The 16704-nt window shown below is 37.2% G+C and overlaps 2 protein-coding genes across 5 annotated transcripts; both read right to left on the reverse strand.

Moving 5' to 3' along the window:
- Positions 1–1318: 1318 nt before the first annotated feature.
- PGSIP3 (plant glycogenin-like starch initiation protein 3) lies at positions 1319–3806 on the reverse strand. The gene is made up of 4 exons (XM_086249459.1): positions 3617–3806; positions 3261–3480; positions 2476–3115; positions 1319–2372 (listed from the first exon to the last, which is right to left on the reverse strand). Exons 1-4 carry the CDS (start codon positions 3736–3738, stop codon positions 1423–1425), a joined length of 1932 nt encoding a protein of 643 aa, XP_086105585.1. The 5' UTR covers positions 3739–3806; the 3' UTR covers positions 1319–1422.
- A 1123-nt stretch (positions 3807–4929) lies between these two features.
- Positions 4930–8781, reverse strand: TIC22-IV (Tic22-like family protein). 4 transcript variants are annotated; one of them, XR_015123375.1, is made up of 9 exons: positions 8162–8781; positions 7936–7998; positions 7475–7549; positions 7093–7140; positions 6674–6733; positions 6500–6571; positions 6214–6249; positions 5944–6133; positions 4930–4955 (listed from the first exon to the last, which is right to left on the reverse strand). XR_015123375.1 is itself a non-coding variant. In XM_086250767.1 (8 exons), exons 1-8 carry the CDS (start codon positions 8525–8527, stop codon positions 6041–6043), a joined length of 813 nt encoding a protein of 270 aa, XP_086106893.1. In that variant the 5' UTR covers positions 8528–8781; the 3' UTR covers positions 5232–6040. The 4 variants fall into 4 exon arrangements, 2 of the variants coding, with proteins under 2 accessions (XP_086106893.1, XP_086106896.1); XR_015123374.1 differs by lacking the exon at positions 4930–4955 and adding an exon at positions 5232–5862; XM_086250767.1 differs by lacking the exon at positions 4930–4955 and having other exon boundaries at positions 5232–6133.
- Positions 8782–16704: the final 7923 nt, after the last annotated feature.

A 16704-nucleotide genomic window follows, 5' to 3' on the forward strand; every position in this document is an offset into this window, starting at 1 on the left:
CTTTTCATGACAATAACTTAAACTGTTGAAAATAATATACAATTCATGTTCCCAGTTAAGAAAAACAATTTTGAGGTTGGGTGTGATGAGTCAATAAGTGGGTGCAAATAGGTACACCAACAAATCCCATTCCTAATAAAAGAAGGCCTATTCTTAAAAACAAAAATGAAAAGGGCCCATTGTCATTAGAAAAAAGAGACAAAGTAGATGGGCCGCTGACCTCACCTGCTCTATTTTGTCATCGGGTGAGGTCACGGCGTCGCAACATTTTTTTTCACGCAACATTTTTTTTTTTGGCCAGGATTTTTCACGCAACATTAAATACTCACATTTCTACCTACTCCTGACTCACTAGACCATGTTTGTACTTTGCTGAATGCTCATCATATGGATTCTTAAGACTCAAGCCATTAGTTATTAGAAAAAAAAGGGTCATTTAATGGTAGTTGAATTAATAAACCATAATGGACTTTCCTAATTTATGTGTAATTTATTTTGGACCACGGAATTTCCCATAAATATATATGAGACTTTAGTTGGTGCACCTAAATAGATATTGTGCTCAATTAATCTTCCACCATCCTATATCCCTTTCTCTATCACGCCTAACCAACCAAATTATTGAGTTAAACACTCAACACACGATGTCTCACATCTTATATTAGTTTTGTATTTCCGTCTAATATCTCTTTAAGAAAATGTATATAATGCAATGACGTAACAAAGAACTTTAAAATACCAACAAAAAATGATGCACCCATATTCATTATGCAACATAAACAAATGAACTCATATAACTATGTACATGCCTGTAGTGATACGTTAATAAAATGTATAATTGTGAAAACAATTTGCTAATTCGTACGTGAATAAAATGCACCAATATGTGAGTATAAACCTACGTACAAAAACAAGTCAACCATTCCTCAACACCACCAACCACAAAACCCCGTAGAGAAGCCAAATCATAAGAAGATGAATTGATATAAATGAAATGACAGGGTACAAGACTGAAAAATTTAAGACGAATAAATTGAATTTTTCTTTTTTGGTAAGCTATGATTTGGAGTTGTTTATCCAATGTCCAAAATTTTGTCCTATTAAATGGATCAGCAAGGTTCGTTTAAGAAATGAATAAAGGAGAGTTTGTTAATTAAGAAAAAAAGAAAATGATGAGATGTAATACGTAAGTTGACATTTTGATGACGAGGACATGCACAAGTGAAATGAAGTAAGGTTTTGACTTTTGATCACAAAAGTGGGTTTTGATATTAATTTGTTCATATTAATATGAATGAAGAAGGAATAAGTACGTGGTAGGGCGTAATTGAATTCGATCTATTCACACATAAGTTAAAAGAAAAACATCCCATGCACATGTAAAAAACGAAAAAGCAAAAAGCGTAGAGATCGATCGAGATTCTATGCCAGCACCGTATGTTTCCGTCTAGGATCTGTAACATTGATCCTCCAATGCTCATCCGAAAACCCAATCTTCCTCGCCCGCCTCCGCTCCCACTCCAACTCAGTCTTCCTCTTCTTCGTCAAAGCACAAAACCTCTGCAGCCTCTCCTCCATGGCGTCATGAATCCTCCACCACCTCTCATGCGCCACGTCACTCGCATATACCCGTTGCTCCCCCACGTCCCAGTTGCAGTCATAGTCCCTATAGCAAAGCCAAGGCTTCCAACCCAAGTAATGGATCGAGTACAGCTTCGGAGGATCCGACCCGAACAGCTCGTTTTTAACACTCGCCTCCTTCGTCGTGTTCGCCCAAAAATTCTTCAGGAAGTTCACGCGCCTCGGCATGCGGTGCCACCACACGAACACCTCGTTCAGAAACCCCTGGTCCCCACCGTTGTACGAAACGATGTCGTTCCGCTGCTCCATTAAAAACCGGAACGTGCAGTTGGAGGGCTCGATCACCATGATGCCCGAGTTGAAGAGGTACACGTCGTTGCCGGTGGCCGACATCTGGGGGAAGTGGAAGAGGAGGTCCAGGTTTCGGAGGACGACGATGTCGGCGTCGATGAAGATCAGCTTGTCGTACTCGGTCAGCTGCCAGAGCCGGAACTTGCTGTAGTTGTACTCGTTGTAGGTGCCCTTTTCGGACCTCGGGTTTCGGATCCGTTGGATGACGTGGAGCTTCCACCCGGCGGATGCGAGGGCCTGGCGTTTGGGAACGGAGATGGAGTCGTCCAGGAGGAGGATAAGGTCGCGTTTGGTTCCGGTTTGGAGGAGGCTCTGGGCCAGGGTTATGGCGCCGCAAACGTACGACTCGGAGGAGTGGAGGACTGTGACGTAGGCTTCTCGTTTGGTGGTTGTCTTTGTGCTGCTTTGGATCTTGGACAGATCGTACACTTGGTCGATTCCTGTTTGAATTTCTCAAGCGACCCATTAGTGAAGGGTAAAAATGAGAAAAATTAAAATACAAAGGCAAAAGGATGGGGAGGAATTGGAGGGATACGTACGTACCTTGTCCCCAAAGGGGCAAAGCCAGATTGCAAGTCCCAACAGGCAAGGAAACCTTTTGCTCTAATCGACCCATCTCTGGCTCAAACAACCACCAATCCCCTTCCTGTCTCACCAAGTCATCACACCTAAAGATCTCCAACATGGGTCGACACTTGCTCCAAAACACCACTTTGGTCCTCCAATTCCTGTCCCTCTTCCCCTTCTTCACAGCCATATTTGCCACTATGAGATGAACTTGCAGCCTAAACACCTCCCTCCTCCACCCCTCTTCCGGGTACTTGCATGGCAACTTGGCAACCACCATGTCCATGTTCTCATAAATTCCAAACTCCGGCATTGGTATCTCAGGGCAAGTTGGCACATCGCTCTCTTCCTCTTCGTCGATCCACTCGGGAAACAAATCATCCCATTTGAAACGCTCCGATACCGGGTCGAAATGGATTTGTATACTGTTCCCATGCCTATTCCACTCACTCACATTATATTCTTCCATATTCACCATACCAATCTTCATCCCCCTCCCCAATCCACTCAAAAAACTTGGTACCTCTATCTTGCTCATATTCCCTTTAGGCTTTGGTAGCTTGTACTTTGTCTCCACCAATAATACTTCCTTCTTGATCTTAATCCCATTACCCCCCTACACATGTCTCAACAAAACAATATGCAATTTTATGTTAAACCAAATCCAGAAACTGAAAGAAAACAACATGCTCGATCGATTCCCTGTAAAAAAATGAATGATCATGAATGAAATAAAGGGCATATATGCAGCCTCACCTTACCTTGTGATGGCACTCGCGCAATGAGCACTTAATCATCGATGCTGCGTTCTCATAGTAGATGGAGGAAGATGGCTGGAGAAGAAGAGCAGCGTAGATAACAAAAAAGAAAGCAAGGAAAACCAAGTTTATTCGGATGACCAAAGCGGCCTTAGAAGGAGCGGCCTTCAACATCTTTTGAAGACCATTTCCTTCAATCATCTTAGCCAAAAGGTTGTATTGCCTGAAAAAGGGACCCGTATATATATCTAACTATTTTGTCCACGATTACAGAATTAATTAATATGAAAGGGTTTGGCACTATAGTGGTTACAGAACACAGACAGTGAAGTTAGAGTAAATCTCAAAGAAAGCCAGACCATTTATAAGGCTCCAAGTGTCGTTTCCTTGATTTGGACTTGCTTTCCCTCGCAGACAACGAACGAGGTCGGAGAGCATCAAAACTTTGCTTCTTCCGCATCATGGTTCGCCTGATAGTCATACTTACGGTTGTGGACAGCTTTTGTTTTTTCGAATTCCTTGTATGCCCTCGGTTTATCTCCACTCGATCTTCACTCTTGTCCTTGCACAAATTGCCTTAAAATTTTATAAATAAATTAATTATAGTTTATTCAGGCCGAATAATCAGACTATGAATATTCAATCTCACGTTATATTGTTATAACATGACAAAGATCTAATAAGAAATCATTCTTATAAAAGGTAAATATGTCAATCTCTTAGAATTAAGAATGTATTTGTATAATTGGCCAAGAAAAATAATGTATTTGTATAATGTTCGAATAGAAATTTTTTTCCTTCTTGTCCAAAAAATATAAGAATTTTCCTTCATTATGTCCAACAACCAACCTCATAAAAAGGAAAATGAAAAGCACACCTAATCAAAAGATATAGTTTTAGCATGATTATTACCTAATTTTGAACTTTAATTAAGGGTGCTATGTCACAAGCACTTCAAGCTACATCTAATTGAATAACCCTTTTGGTTTTTTTTTGTCATAACCCTTTTTGTTTTCAAATTGTCTTCCTTCCCATTTAGTAAACGCAATATATGGGGGAGGTGGTAGTAAATGTTTGGGGTAGAATGGTATTATGAGTACTTTAAAGTGAATACAGAGGTATCCAAGGCTCCAAGCAAAGGTAGAGGGGCAGCCGGCCATCCAACTCCAACAACTATTTGGTTGGCCCGTCAACTTCTTACATGCAAGGAAATGTCGTTTTTACCCCTTAAAAAATTCCGAGGCTCCACCAATTTTCGTTCTCTAATTATTTTATACCCTTTATTATTATTGTTCATTATAAGTAATCAGTAGGTTAGATATCAGGTTAGATATCAGTACATCACTTTCATGATCGAGTACATGTTTTGCACGATAATGGTCCAATCGCATGGTAAACTATCACCAATTTTATTAACATTAACATCTGATTTGGGACCAACTGGGGGATTGGATCTCTAGTAAATTTCATTAATGCGCTTTAAATTCCAGTCCATGAATTTTATTTACTTTTCCTTCATATGCAAAAAATTCCAACTACCTATCAAAAAAAATACTCAACTAAACACTTTTGCACTACCACTGCTCACTAGCAACAATTAACATCAAAAATCTCATTTTTCACAAACAAAACCAGCAAAAGGCAACAAATTACACTAGAAGCTTCCCCCATTTTCTATCCCCTTCATTTTTCCAGTACCTAAAAAGACCAAAGTAGTACAAACTCAACAACCCTGACCAAATGCACAGAAGCAAACAAAACTCAAACACAAAATTCTCATATAAAATTATAATTGAGACAAATTTCTTGGCGGCAAACTGTTTTCCAATAGGACAATCAAGCTTAACATTTGTTTTTTTTTTTTGGGTCTAAAAGCTTAACATTTGTTGGGCTGGGGTTTGGTGGTTGACATTTCTTTGCGGCAAACTATTTCTCACTCAAGAGGGGTAGAGAAAGAAAGAAATGAATGATCAATTTGATTATGTCATATTTTAAAATTTAAAATTCATTTGATATAAGAATAATGTTTAGGGACATCAATGAATTTTAATATTGGACAAAAGGGTTACACAAAGCAATCCAAATCCCATCAGTCGGATTGATTCTCATGCCCAATGAAAGCAAATATTCTGATCCGTTTCTGAAAGAGGCAAAACTTTGAGTAGTTTAGCAAGTCTGGGCCATTTCCAAGGAAATCCTTAAAAGTAGCATCTGAACACAGTCGTTTTGCTAGACACTTTGAAGGGATGTTTGGATAAGGGTACTCTACTCAGATTCCACATAGCACTCCTGTGATAACACTATATGATACTGTGGTTTAGCATTAAGCCTTTCAAGATGTTACACACAGGGGTTGAAGTGCAACATGGTAATTAAATAGGTGAAGACTCTAGAGTCTAATCCCTCCTTGAGCTCTGAAAATTTAGTACACTCTAAAGAGATCAATGATATGAAATTTATCAAACTGTACAGATACAGTACAACCGATTTCCATTAGTGTTCACTGTTGGCAATTCACTGACCTCCACCAATATATATTCAGGTTGTTCCATTTTCTGCTATATTCCCTTTCAAGCTCAGCTTCCCTTTGCATATCATTGACCAACTACAAAACCTCTAACTGTGTCTCTAGGAATTCATATTGCTACAAGGGAAAACGAAAGAGGGAGTGAGCATGATGGCTGACCTGCTTTATTACGAGCCTCTGGGAACATTCAATGACCTCACTGCTAAATAAACTTCATGTATGGTTAGTTGAACTTGGGCTCTATAGGCTTCAGAGTTCAGGCTTTAACCACATCTTGAATGTGTTGGGAGTAGCTTTTTCCAGGTGGAATAAAAATCATATCTTCCCAGCCTGAATTCTTCTCACTTATCTGCATTCACATTACAATGCTTTTAACAAAAAGACTAGAATCATAAGAGCATGTAATTCCCGCAGTACAAGGCTGAGTACCTCCATTTTTCTCAAAACATCTTCCAGACTACCAACCTGTTGAAACAGTTTTAATGAGCGAGAATGAAATATTGAAACGGAAACGAAAAGGCTCATCAAAAGTTATGTTTCCACTTTGTACATTGATTTTTTTTTTTTTTTTTCCAAGAAAGCAAGTTAATACTTAGCAATTCTATATTGAGGAGCCATATGCATTTTTCTTTCCCTATTTTTCCACTCTCCTGAAAGTTTTTTAACATCAACTATCTACAAAAGTATTTCAAATTGATGGCAGCTTATATAATACCATAATATGCTGAGAAACCCCTGGTCCTCTGGATGCTCTAGAGACCTTTGACAATTCTTTTTCAATATCTTCCTGCATAGTCGGAACAAAATTTAACCACATCTATATCAATCTCATAAAAGCAAGTGACTTAACAAAGTAATGCACCAATAAGAGCTCAGGCGTCACACCCACCTTAGTGAAATATATTGGGCAGTAACGCTTGTTTTTCTTCTTCACAACCAGAAGGTCTGACTGTAAACAGAAATTATTCATAAGATACATTTCCATATCACACAGGCAAGCAACAAGACAATCAATTCTACTGCGCAGCAATTGCACTACAGCTGAGGACCACAATGTGACAACTCTACTGACTGGTAACTTACATGAGCCCATACAGTCATGCAATATCCAAAATATTGAACATGCATTTTTTCAACATATAATATAAATGCATTACTCATAAATGAACAATGCTACTGCCACCCATACTATGCATTACAAAGTTGGAGGTGCTCATTTCCTGGATCCCCCTACCCAAGAGTTAGCATGTTTTGAAGTACTCTTGCTATCAAAGAAGACCATCGTAATCAACAAATAGATTAGCCTACCTGAAAAACAGGAACCCCATCAAACGCACTCCTGTCACTGGCTTTGAGCTACAAAACATAAAATATTACTGCGAGCAAGTCTTAATTGTTTCGGCAAATGAAATTATACAATCATGAGATATATGCCCAGTTTGAATTGTTTTAGCAAATACAGTCAACTTTTTTACAGGATATGTCGTGTTTAGAAGCATAAAAACAGCTGTCACAACACAATTAAAAATGTTGTATGTATCTGATATGTTGATTTCATCAAAGCTAATCATTCCTACTATGCGCTAGAAAACCAATATTCAAAAATAGAAGCATACTTCAAACAACATGGCTTAGCATTATACACAGTCAAACAACATACTTCAAAAATATAAAAATTAGAGAAACTAACCTCGAGTGCATTCTTTATTTGAACTGGATCAGGCAAAAACCTGAATGCAATTCCTTCAACCTTCAGCATGTATACCTGCAAGATGCAGGAGAACAAGAAGAAGCTAAATAAGTAAAAAGTATGGATCTTCCAGGGTACATAACATTTAAGTTCAAGGCAACAAGTAATTATATGGTAACTATAGAGCAGAACAATAGTCATTGTCACACTTGGAATGGGGCACAAGTCACACGACCAACTTAACTTCGATAATCTAAGATTAGGGTATCCTATCGATGGAACCTTCCCCAAAAATGGTTAATGAGAAAGTTCACAGGCAAAGTCATAGTATGGAAAACTCGGTACCCATCTCGAGTATTCTGCTCCATCAAATACAGTAACCATCTATATAAAGAATTCAATTAACCAGCATTAGCACTACCACTACATAGATTTCAGACAGCTAAGCTCCAAAAACTCACCTGGTCAAGAGTAATCGGGACAACCTTAGCTGCACTTCGAAAATCTCTTTTCCGCAACCGAACCTGAATCACCAAAATAACATACACATATTTCGAATCACCGACTTCTGACTTCTAACAGTCCAATTCGATTAAACAAGAAAATTACACTGAAATCAGCTTAAAATGCAACTAAGGATTCCATCTAATTAAGCTTTCCCTCCAAAAAATTAAAATGGAAACTAACTTGAGCGAGGAAGGCTTCGGCGTCTTCCTGGCGAAAGCAGAGGAGGCCAATGGACTTGGCTTCATTGGGATCAGAGATAAGCACGAACTCATTGTTCGAATTGCTAACCGTATACACCGCCGTGCCGACCAGGCTCTTCGCCACGTGGTCGGAGCTGATGGTCGCGGCCAAGGCGTGGTTGTGCTGAGCCAGCCACGCCAATGGCGGACCACCCGAAGCCGAACGCAGACGCCTGCTCGCCGCTGGCGGGAAGTTTCCGGCGAGCCGGCTGGAGAGCTCAGCGCCGAGCCGGAGGCAGTGCTGGTGTATGAAAGTGGAGAGTGAGAGCAGAGGGTTTGAGCGCGCGTAGGGTTTTGGGGACTCCATGCCTCTCAGAATGTGTTGAGAGAAGTAGAGTGAACGGTGTTTTTGGCTTACGCTTTGATGTTGTCGAAGGCTTCGTGTTCGTGGTGTGTTTATCCTCACTTGCGATTGTGTAGCGTGGATGACACGTTCCAATTATTTTGATGGTTTTGTATACCTTCTTGCTGAGCGCGTGTGGATAGGATTCAATTCGGCCTAGAAGCGCTACTAGAGTTGGCGGTTTCAGAAGAGGGGTTTGCTGAAGTAAACATGGGACTGCTTTGAAGCCTTTGATATGAAACGCAATCCTTTTTTTATCAACCTTTTTGTAGATTGATATCAGTTAATCAACATTTAGGTCACTCACCCTAATATTATTCTTGTTCAAACATATTTCACAAAGAGTTTTGATGAAATTTAGTACCCGTAAATTCTTATTATTCGAACCATTTGTTGTAGAATTTGTAGTTCATGGCCCAATCACCATCAATGCATGAACCCAAATAGTTTCAGAAGCCCAATCACCATCAATGCATGAACCCATGCAGTTTCAGAAGCCCAATCACCATCAATGCATCAACCCATTACGGTTACAGACTTACAGTAGCCCGGAACTCAACTCCACCCCTCGAGCCCAATAGCCCTAATTCTTGCTCTATCTCTAGTTGTAGGTCAAAGACTCAAGTAGAGAAACTTATTTATGAAGTTAATTTTAGCTTAAATATTGTATTGTGCTTTTTACTAAAATAAATAAAAATAAGTATATATATATATTGTATTGTGCTTCACTAGATCCAGCCGATTCGATATAGCAATAATTGCACAATGAACAAGGTTCTTTCTAATATTGTTATTAATTGAAAAGCAAAATTTTGTTTCATAAAACGATACACAAAAATAAAAAAATTTGTAGGCTAACCCATATGGTACTATGGTCATGTTACCACTTCCTTATCGATTTCTTTTTCAATAATAATACTATGATCAGACACTAAGATAAATCTTCAGTTTTGGATAGGGGTGTGTTTCGGCCGGATCGGATCGGAAATAGGGTGTTCCAATTCCAATCTAAAAAATTTTGGAATGGAATTTATGTTCCAATTTCCATTCCAAAAAATCGGAATTTCAACATCTCATTCCGATTCGGAATTTTCGGATTTCTCAGAATTTTCGGAATTTTTCGGAATATAAAATTTTCGAAACTTTCGGATAAACATTTGAAATTTTCAAATAAAAAATCGGAATTTTCACATTTTCATAATATTTTTTAGAACATGTTTGGATTTTTTTTTAGAATAATGATGAAATTAACAAAAAAAAAATTAAAAGACAATAGATTATGATGCATTTCAATATTTATATTAAAATATATGTCCAATTTAAAAAGAAAATTCAAAATATTAATTTAAATAACATTTACAACCATACCATCCCATACCATTACCATAAAAAAAAATCTAGAAAAGAAGGGAAAAAAAAAAAGATGCAATTTAGCAAGGTTTTCATTGCTAGATTATGTATGTTATAAGAGAAATAAATTATGTATGATATATATATTGTGTATGTTTAATGATATATATTATATATTATAACATACATAATATATAAGAGAAATAAATGTCACTATGAATGTATAATAGGCTTAATAGCACATATCTTAGAGGTGGGGGATTAATCTTTAGAGCTCATCCAACATTGTTAGAATAAATGTCACTAGTAGATACATGTTACTCACACACACACACATATATATATATATATATATCATGTTACTCATATATATATATGTGTATATAAATACATGTTACTCAAATAATATATATATCATGTTTGAAATTTTGAATATAATAAGCTTAAATATTTAGTAATTAGTAATTACAATTGGTGGGATATTCCAGTTGGAACAACTGTAGAATTGCCTCATATCTTCAATTTCCCTCCCTAATAAAAAAAAATAGTAATTACATGTACGGAAAAATGTGGGTGTTTGTGTTACCAACTTACCATTTATGTTATTATGATACACATATATTTATAATGTACATATGTTTATATTAATAAATAGTATTAGTCATCTTTTTAAAAATATATGTTATATGTATCATACTAAATAAATGATAAAATATATAATATGGAATAAATTGGCATAATTTCGGAAATATCGAATCGGAATGCCTTCGGAACATTTCGGAATTTTTTGGATCGGAATTCGGATCGGAATCGGAATTTACATAAACATTCCAATTCCAATCCAATTTTTTTTCGGAATTTTCGGATTTCGGCATTTTCGGATTCGACATTTTCGGATTTGGAATAAAATTGGAAATTTTCGGATAGGAATCGGTCGGATTCGGATTTTCCAATCCAAATCACACCCCTAGTTTTGGAGATCAACTATGTGACAAAAACAAATATTTTTTAATATCGATCTTATTTAATTTGGTCTAATAAATAATACTCAGTCCATTTCATTTTGTTGGAATAGATAATGAGTTCAAAACTCATGAATAATAGTTGATTAATAAACAAAATAAATATAATTTACTCTAAAAAATAAGAATAACTAAATATAAACATATAAAACATTTAACAAACATTTAACATTGTCAGAGTATTTGTAATAATGATATTAAATAGATTCCATTGAACATAAAGGTGATTGAGCCATTGACCCTATCTACTTGGACAATAGTCTTATAGGCATGGTTTTAATTTTGAGTACTGTTTGTGGATAAACCCACACCGATCCAACAACCAATCATGGCTGGACACGTGGCCGGTTAGACCCAACTTTAGTGTTTGACTTCTCAGTGGTCAAACTTTGACCTCCACATCATCACACAGCTCGGCATTCCCCCTGTCAGCTCAGATCGGAACATCAAACCGAGCCCTTCGTGTCCGATCCGACCCGAACCGAGGATCTTCCAAGAGGATTGAGTATTCATCTTTCCTTGGTCATCCCGGTTCGGCTTGGCTCGGAGCTGAGGGAACATCTTTTCGGACCCAAGTCACAACCAGCTGACTTGGAGGGATCACCACCTATTGGATCGGCTCAGTTCGAAAGTCCTCGTCCGACCCGATCACACATGGACTTCTTGTGTGCTCATAAGGACATGTGTTCGGGTCGGCTCGGCTTCCCACCGCCATTTCAAGGAAGATCACGTTGGGACGGACCGCTATACTTAAATGCACCTGACAAGATCTTCTGACGAATGGGACTTCCCAGCTCACATTCATGACTATTGAGGCAGTTCACCTGAACTTTCCATACTTGCATTCAATGCAGCATTGAATGCAAAGGAGGTGGGTAGCTGTGCATGCCACTGTTCACGACCAAACGCGTGGATCTTTCTCAACCAGCCAACCACATGCAGGTAACTTACTCATCACAATCTCCTTTGCCTATATATACCAATTCATATGCACAAAATCAAGGATCTAGCTATCAATCTTTCACCAGACAAATACTTATACAAAACTTCCACTCATCTAAGAGCATACCCAACTTGCTGAGAATAAACTCAAAATATTTACCTTGTTCGTTCCATTCTCCCAAGTTCATACCTTTGTTCTTCCTCACTTACACTCAAACACCATCAGATACACATCACTGACTTCATCATCGAATCGTGTTTGGCTGGTACCACACCGGTCCATCTCTTTTGATTTTATTTTTTTTTATACAGGAAGATTTTACGTCATCATCCAGCAAGGCTTCGGATCAGCCAAGTCATCATTTTTAAGTTGTTGCATCTATCTTACGGAAATTTGCATCAACAAGTACTTTTTGTTTCATGTTCATACTCTTATCCAAACGGCATCCAAAGTGTGGGTTGTCCCAATGGTTTCCAGTTGCAAAATCTCACACTTGAGTCTTTATTCTTTTAAAAAAACATATAAATAAAAGATATAAATTGAACAGCGTACCATAATGATGCGTAGGAATCTACTTTGATTCTAGATATATATAGTCAGAAATGATACTATATATATATATATGGAACTCAATTTTTTTTTTCCACCATATTTCTCAACAATCTCTCACAGTGTTTGAGTCTTACATTAGATCTCACAATATTATCGGTCGTGCTTCAAGTTGGAAAAAGAAATAAAAAGGTTCAGAAGATAACTGGATCCTATAACGATTTTCCTTACAAAACTAATTAACTTGTAGGGGAAGGCCGGATACGACTTAAAAGCTCTCATGCATGGATATATATGCCATGCATCCTTCACTTTTATTCGATGTGAGATATTTCGAGACAACACTATCTTTCACTTCTATTCTTATAAAGAACACATGTGACCTGCTATACTTTAATTGGTTCTTGTTCGTTTTTCTTTCTTTTATTTGATTGTTTCTGTTGACCAAATATTATTACTGTGACTAGCTAATTGCTACATGACTTGGACTTTGGCCAATGTGGTCGCTGATGCATATATTGCTTGCCACTTATGGCCAAGGTACGTGGTCAGTGATTGAGTAGGCAGCTGGATAGGGTTAAGTGGTTAACACTAAGAAAAATGAAGATAAAATAGGAAAACTTTGATTAATAGGGAAAATATATATATAATCGCATATAAAAAGCTTTATATATGTAAACATATATAAACCGTCAGCTTCATGATATCATCAGCATGATATATATCAACCGTAATGGGTTCTTAAATCCAAGTATTAATGGCGTTTAAATTTTATACATATGTGTCATGTGTGTTAGGGTCAAACAATATAAAATACCACCTAAATGTACATAAAAAATTGATGACCTCATATTTATAATTAATTCACCTCAAACTCTTAGAATTTTAAAACCCGTATGTCCTACATGCCATGAATTGTTCAATTAGTTTTTCCCCCACACCAAAAAAATAAATAAAGAATATAATTAATTGTTTAATCCATTCGATACTAATGGATTTTGCCAAACTTTAGATCGATATGAAATTGTGGATATGGAGGAGGCTAGGGTAAGAGAATCCATGCGTGATGCTTATTATTATTATTATTAAAGGCCCCATGCATGGTGGATTCTGATTCGCACCAATCCAAGTTAATTATTAGCTTGACTGATTTGAAGATATATAGAATCATATACATAATTAGATTAATTAGCTAGCTTGTATCAAAACGTTAAATAGTTCATCTGCATTATACATGCAACTACATTTTCAATGTCCCTACTCCCTTGAACCTTTAAGAGGCTTCACAAACCCAAAAGTTGAATAAATATTCCTCTCAATCACTGTGAATAACAATATTAATTGGCAGATGAAGAATTTTACTATTACAAGCTTTTGGCACTTTTAGTAAATGGTAGCTAGAAATATATGCTCACAATTGACCCCCTTTTGACCAAACCAACCAAGCATCTATAGATTATATCACTTGCAAAGTTCCATATATACTGCTTTATGTGAACGCACAAAATTAATCTCTATACACTTATAAAATTTCCCAGTTTCATTGATCATGATCAGATCGAATTGATTAATTAATTATTTATATATCTATGTGTACATGGTAGGGTGCCCGGTGGAAAATGAACCCTATATAAATTGACCTTGCGCTCTCAACCAAACAAGCTAGCCTTTCTTGTACGTTCACAAAGAAGAATTTCGATCAAGATCAGTTCATATGGTTAGGGACGTCCATGTTCCGATCCGGAATAAGGAGCCAACCGTGGTTGTTAAGAAGGTGCATGTTCCCTGGAGTAAGGAGCAGGTAGCAGATCTTTTCAACAGCGTTGACGTGGACCGAGACGGCAAACTCTCCAAGGAGGAGCTCATGGCCGCGTTCCGGAAACTTGGGTCGCGTTGGAGCAGTTTCAGAGCTGGCAGAGCGTTGCGCCATGTAGATGCCAACCATGACGGACTCATTTCTAAAGAAGAGCTCCAAGACCTTGTCAACTATGCCATAGAACGTGGCTATAAACTATAAATAATTAGTACTTGTTGTGCTTGCTACGTGTTATATGTATGCATGTGTATCTATGTAATTGTGAGCCATAGCTATATATATGTGTGTGGTAGCGAAGGAAGGAGGTGACCTTTTGTTGCCCCTCTTTTGCAAGTGTAGATGAATATATTAGAACCCTGATAATGAGACGTTTTTAGAAACATGCTTCCATATATAAGTATGTACATATAAATATATACACAGTCATTCTCTCACATCTGTATTTCTTTTGTTCGCGGATTCTAGGCGATGAGCGCTCAGAGGTGGTTTCTCGGCTTTATGTTAAGTTCTAAGTCTAAAAGTTTTTGGGCTCAAAATTTCAGACTTAAAACCTAACATGCAGCTTCCACAAGTCTTATTCTATCTACACCCTAGGAAGATATGTGTGGGGTGAACCCGTTGTGGATGAGGTTTAAAATTAACTAATTGGAAGAAGCAGCGCCAAGCACTGCAAGAAGTGCTTGACTTTTATTAGGTTTTAGCTCTAGGATTTTGAGTGGACCTCCACAAGCCATTCTACACTCTATAGTGGTGAACTTGTCAAAGATTGGGTCAAAAACAGCATAACAACGGCGGCAAATACCGCAAAAAGCGCTCGCCAGTTATTAAAAAACCACCACCTAGCACTCAACACCAAAAATTCGCAAAAAATGATTTGTAGTTGTCCACTCTAGAGAATATATTTTTCTCTCTCTTTATATATGCACACGCACGCGCACACACACACACACACACACACACACACACACACATATATATATTCTATTGAGACATATCTCAACTTATTTATGTTGAGGTATACCCTATTAGGGCCCACACGAGTTTTTTTGTGTCGATCGGAACCGTTCATTTTTTACAACTCCATTGGTAGATCATCCTTGCAAAAAATTAGTCAAATCGGAAATCATTTGCCTATCTAACTTTGATCAAATAAATGGACAAACCAAATATTTTCAATGAAACCGTCCACAAAGTTAGATAGGCAAATGATTTCCGATTTGACTAATTTTTTGCAAGGATAATCTTTCAATGAAGATAATCCTTGCGAACGGTTCGGATCGACACAAAACGACTCGCGTGGGCCCCAACAAGGTTATACCTCAACATAAATAAGTTGAGATATACTTCAATAAAAGGAGCCTGATATATATATATATATATATATATATATATACCTACATAAATAGGTCACACAACTTTCACAATTTACCCAAAATCAATAAGTTGACTAGTTGAGAGAACCAACACCTTATAAATTATTATGCAAGGCTATAATTTACTAATATAGGACAACACTATACAATCTTTAAGCTTAAGTACGTACAATTCCAAGCTAGTGGCAACGACCTTGCCTTGTGTAGTTCAATTCCTTTTAATTTTTAGAAAAATTTACAAAAATATGTAGTAATTTAAATTTTTGTTGAACAATATGTTAATTGGCTAGCTCTCCCACAAAAATATGTTAAGTACTCCGCCACTGAGCCCAACCATCACAGAAAAATCGATCCATATACACATGTAACATGCCATGAATTGTACGTTTCTATCACTTTAACATTGTGGAGAGAACCAATATTTAGTTGGTTTTTCGATTATTTAAGCCACTCCATCGATTTTGAATCCTTCGGATATAAAATTGTGGATACAGGCCGGTCGAAGAGGCCGGCTAAAAGAATCCGTTAAGATGCGTGCTTATCTTTTCTCTTCAAGGTCCCATTCCCATGGTGGATTTTGATTCGCACCATTAATCCAAGATATTTTAGTTTGTCTCCGATTTATTACTGATCAAGTTAGGAACATTTTTTGACCAAAAACATGACTACCTGACTATATAGGGCAGTAATACCGATTATTTACTAAGTCTCTTTAATCAATTTGTAAAAGGCTTCACGAACCCAAAAGTTGAATTGTTCCTTATAATTTCCATCATTGTCAAAAAGCACATGAAGCATTTTAGTACAGTTATAAGCTTTTGATACTTGTGTAGATATTCCTATAAGCTCACAAACCCTTTTGACCAATCTAACAATGCAAGCATCTATTATCACTTGCAGAGTTCCAACCTTCATTTGCACGCACAAAACTAATCTATATGCTATATTTATTTTTCGAATGGACTATAATTTATCAATTTCATCTCAGGAAAGTACATAAACAATAACTAGAAAATTCACAACATGCCACCTAGCTAGAAACAAGAAAGACACGATTTAAAAAGAAGAAGAATTAGAATGAATAATGA

This window comes from Dryas octopetala, chromosome 7 (assembly GCF_963921425.1).
Source record: "Dryas octopetala chromosome 7, drDryOcto1.1, whole genome shotgun sequence".
Classification (NCBI taxonomy): domain Eukaryota; kingdom Viridiplantae; phylum Streptophyta; class Magnoliopsida; order Rosales; family Rosaceae; genus Dryas; species Dryas octopetala.

Excerpts from the sequence above, each read along its gene's own strand:
- TIC22-IV (XM_086250767.1), bottom strand. The coding sequence starts at position 8,527 with ATGGAGTCCCCAAAACCCTACGCGCGCTCAAACCCTCTGCTCTCACTC. Across the intron at positions 7,141-7,474 it reads AAATAAAGAATGCACTCGAG|CTCAAAGCCAGTGACAGGAG; the intron begins GTTAGTTTCTCT and ends TATGTTTTGTAG. Across the intron at positions 6,134-6,213 it reads ATGTTTTGAGAAAAATGGAG|ATAAGTGAGAAGAATTCAGG; the intron begins GTACTCAGCCTT and ends ATGTGAATGCAG.
- PGSIP3 (XM_086249459.1), bottom strand. The coding sequence starts at position 3,738 with ATGACTATCAGGCGAACCATGATGCGGAAGAAGCAAAGTTTTGATGCT. Across the intron at positions 3,481-3,616 it reads CACTTGGAGCCTTATAAATG|GCAATACAACCTTTTGGCTA; the intron begins GTCTGGCTTTCT and ends TCCCTTTTTCAG. Across the intron at positions 3,116-3,260 it reads TGCGCGAGTGCCATCACAAG|GGGGGTAATGGGATTAAGAT; the intron begins GTAAGGTGAGGC and ends AGACATGTGTAG.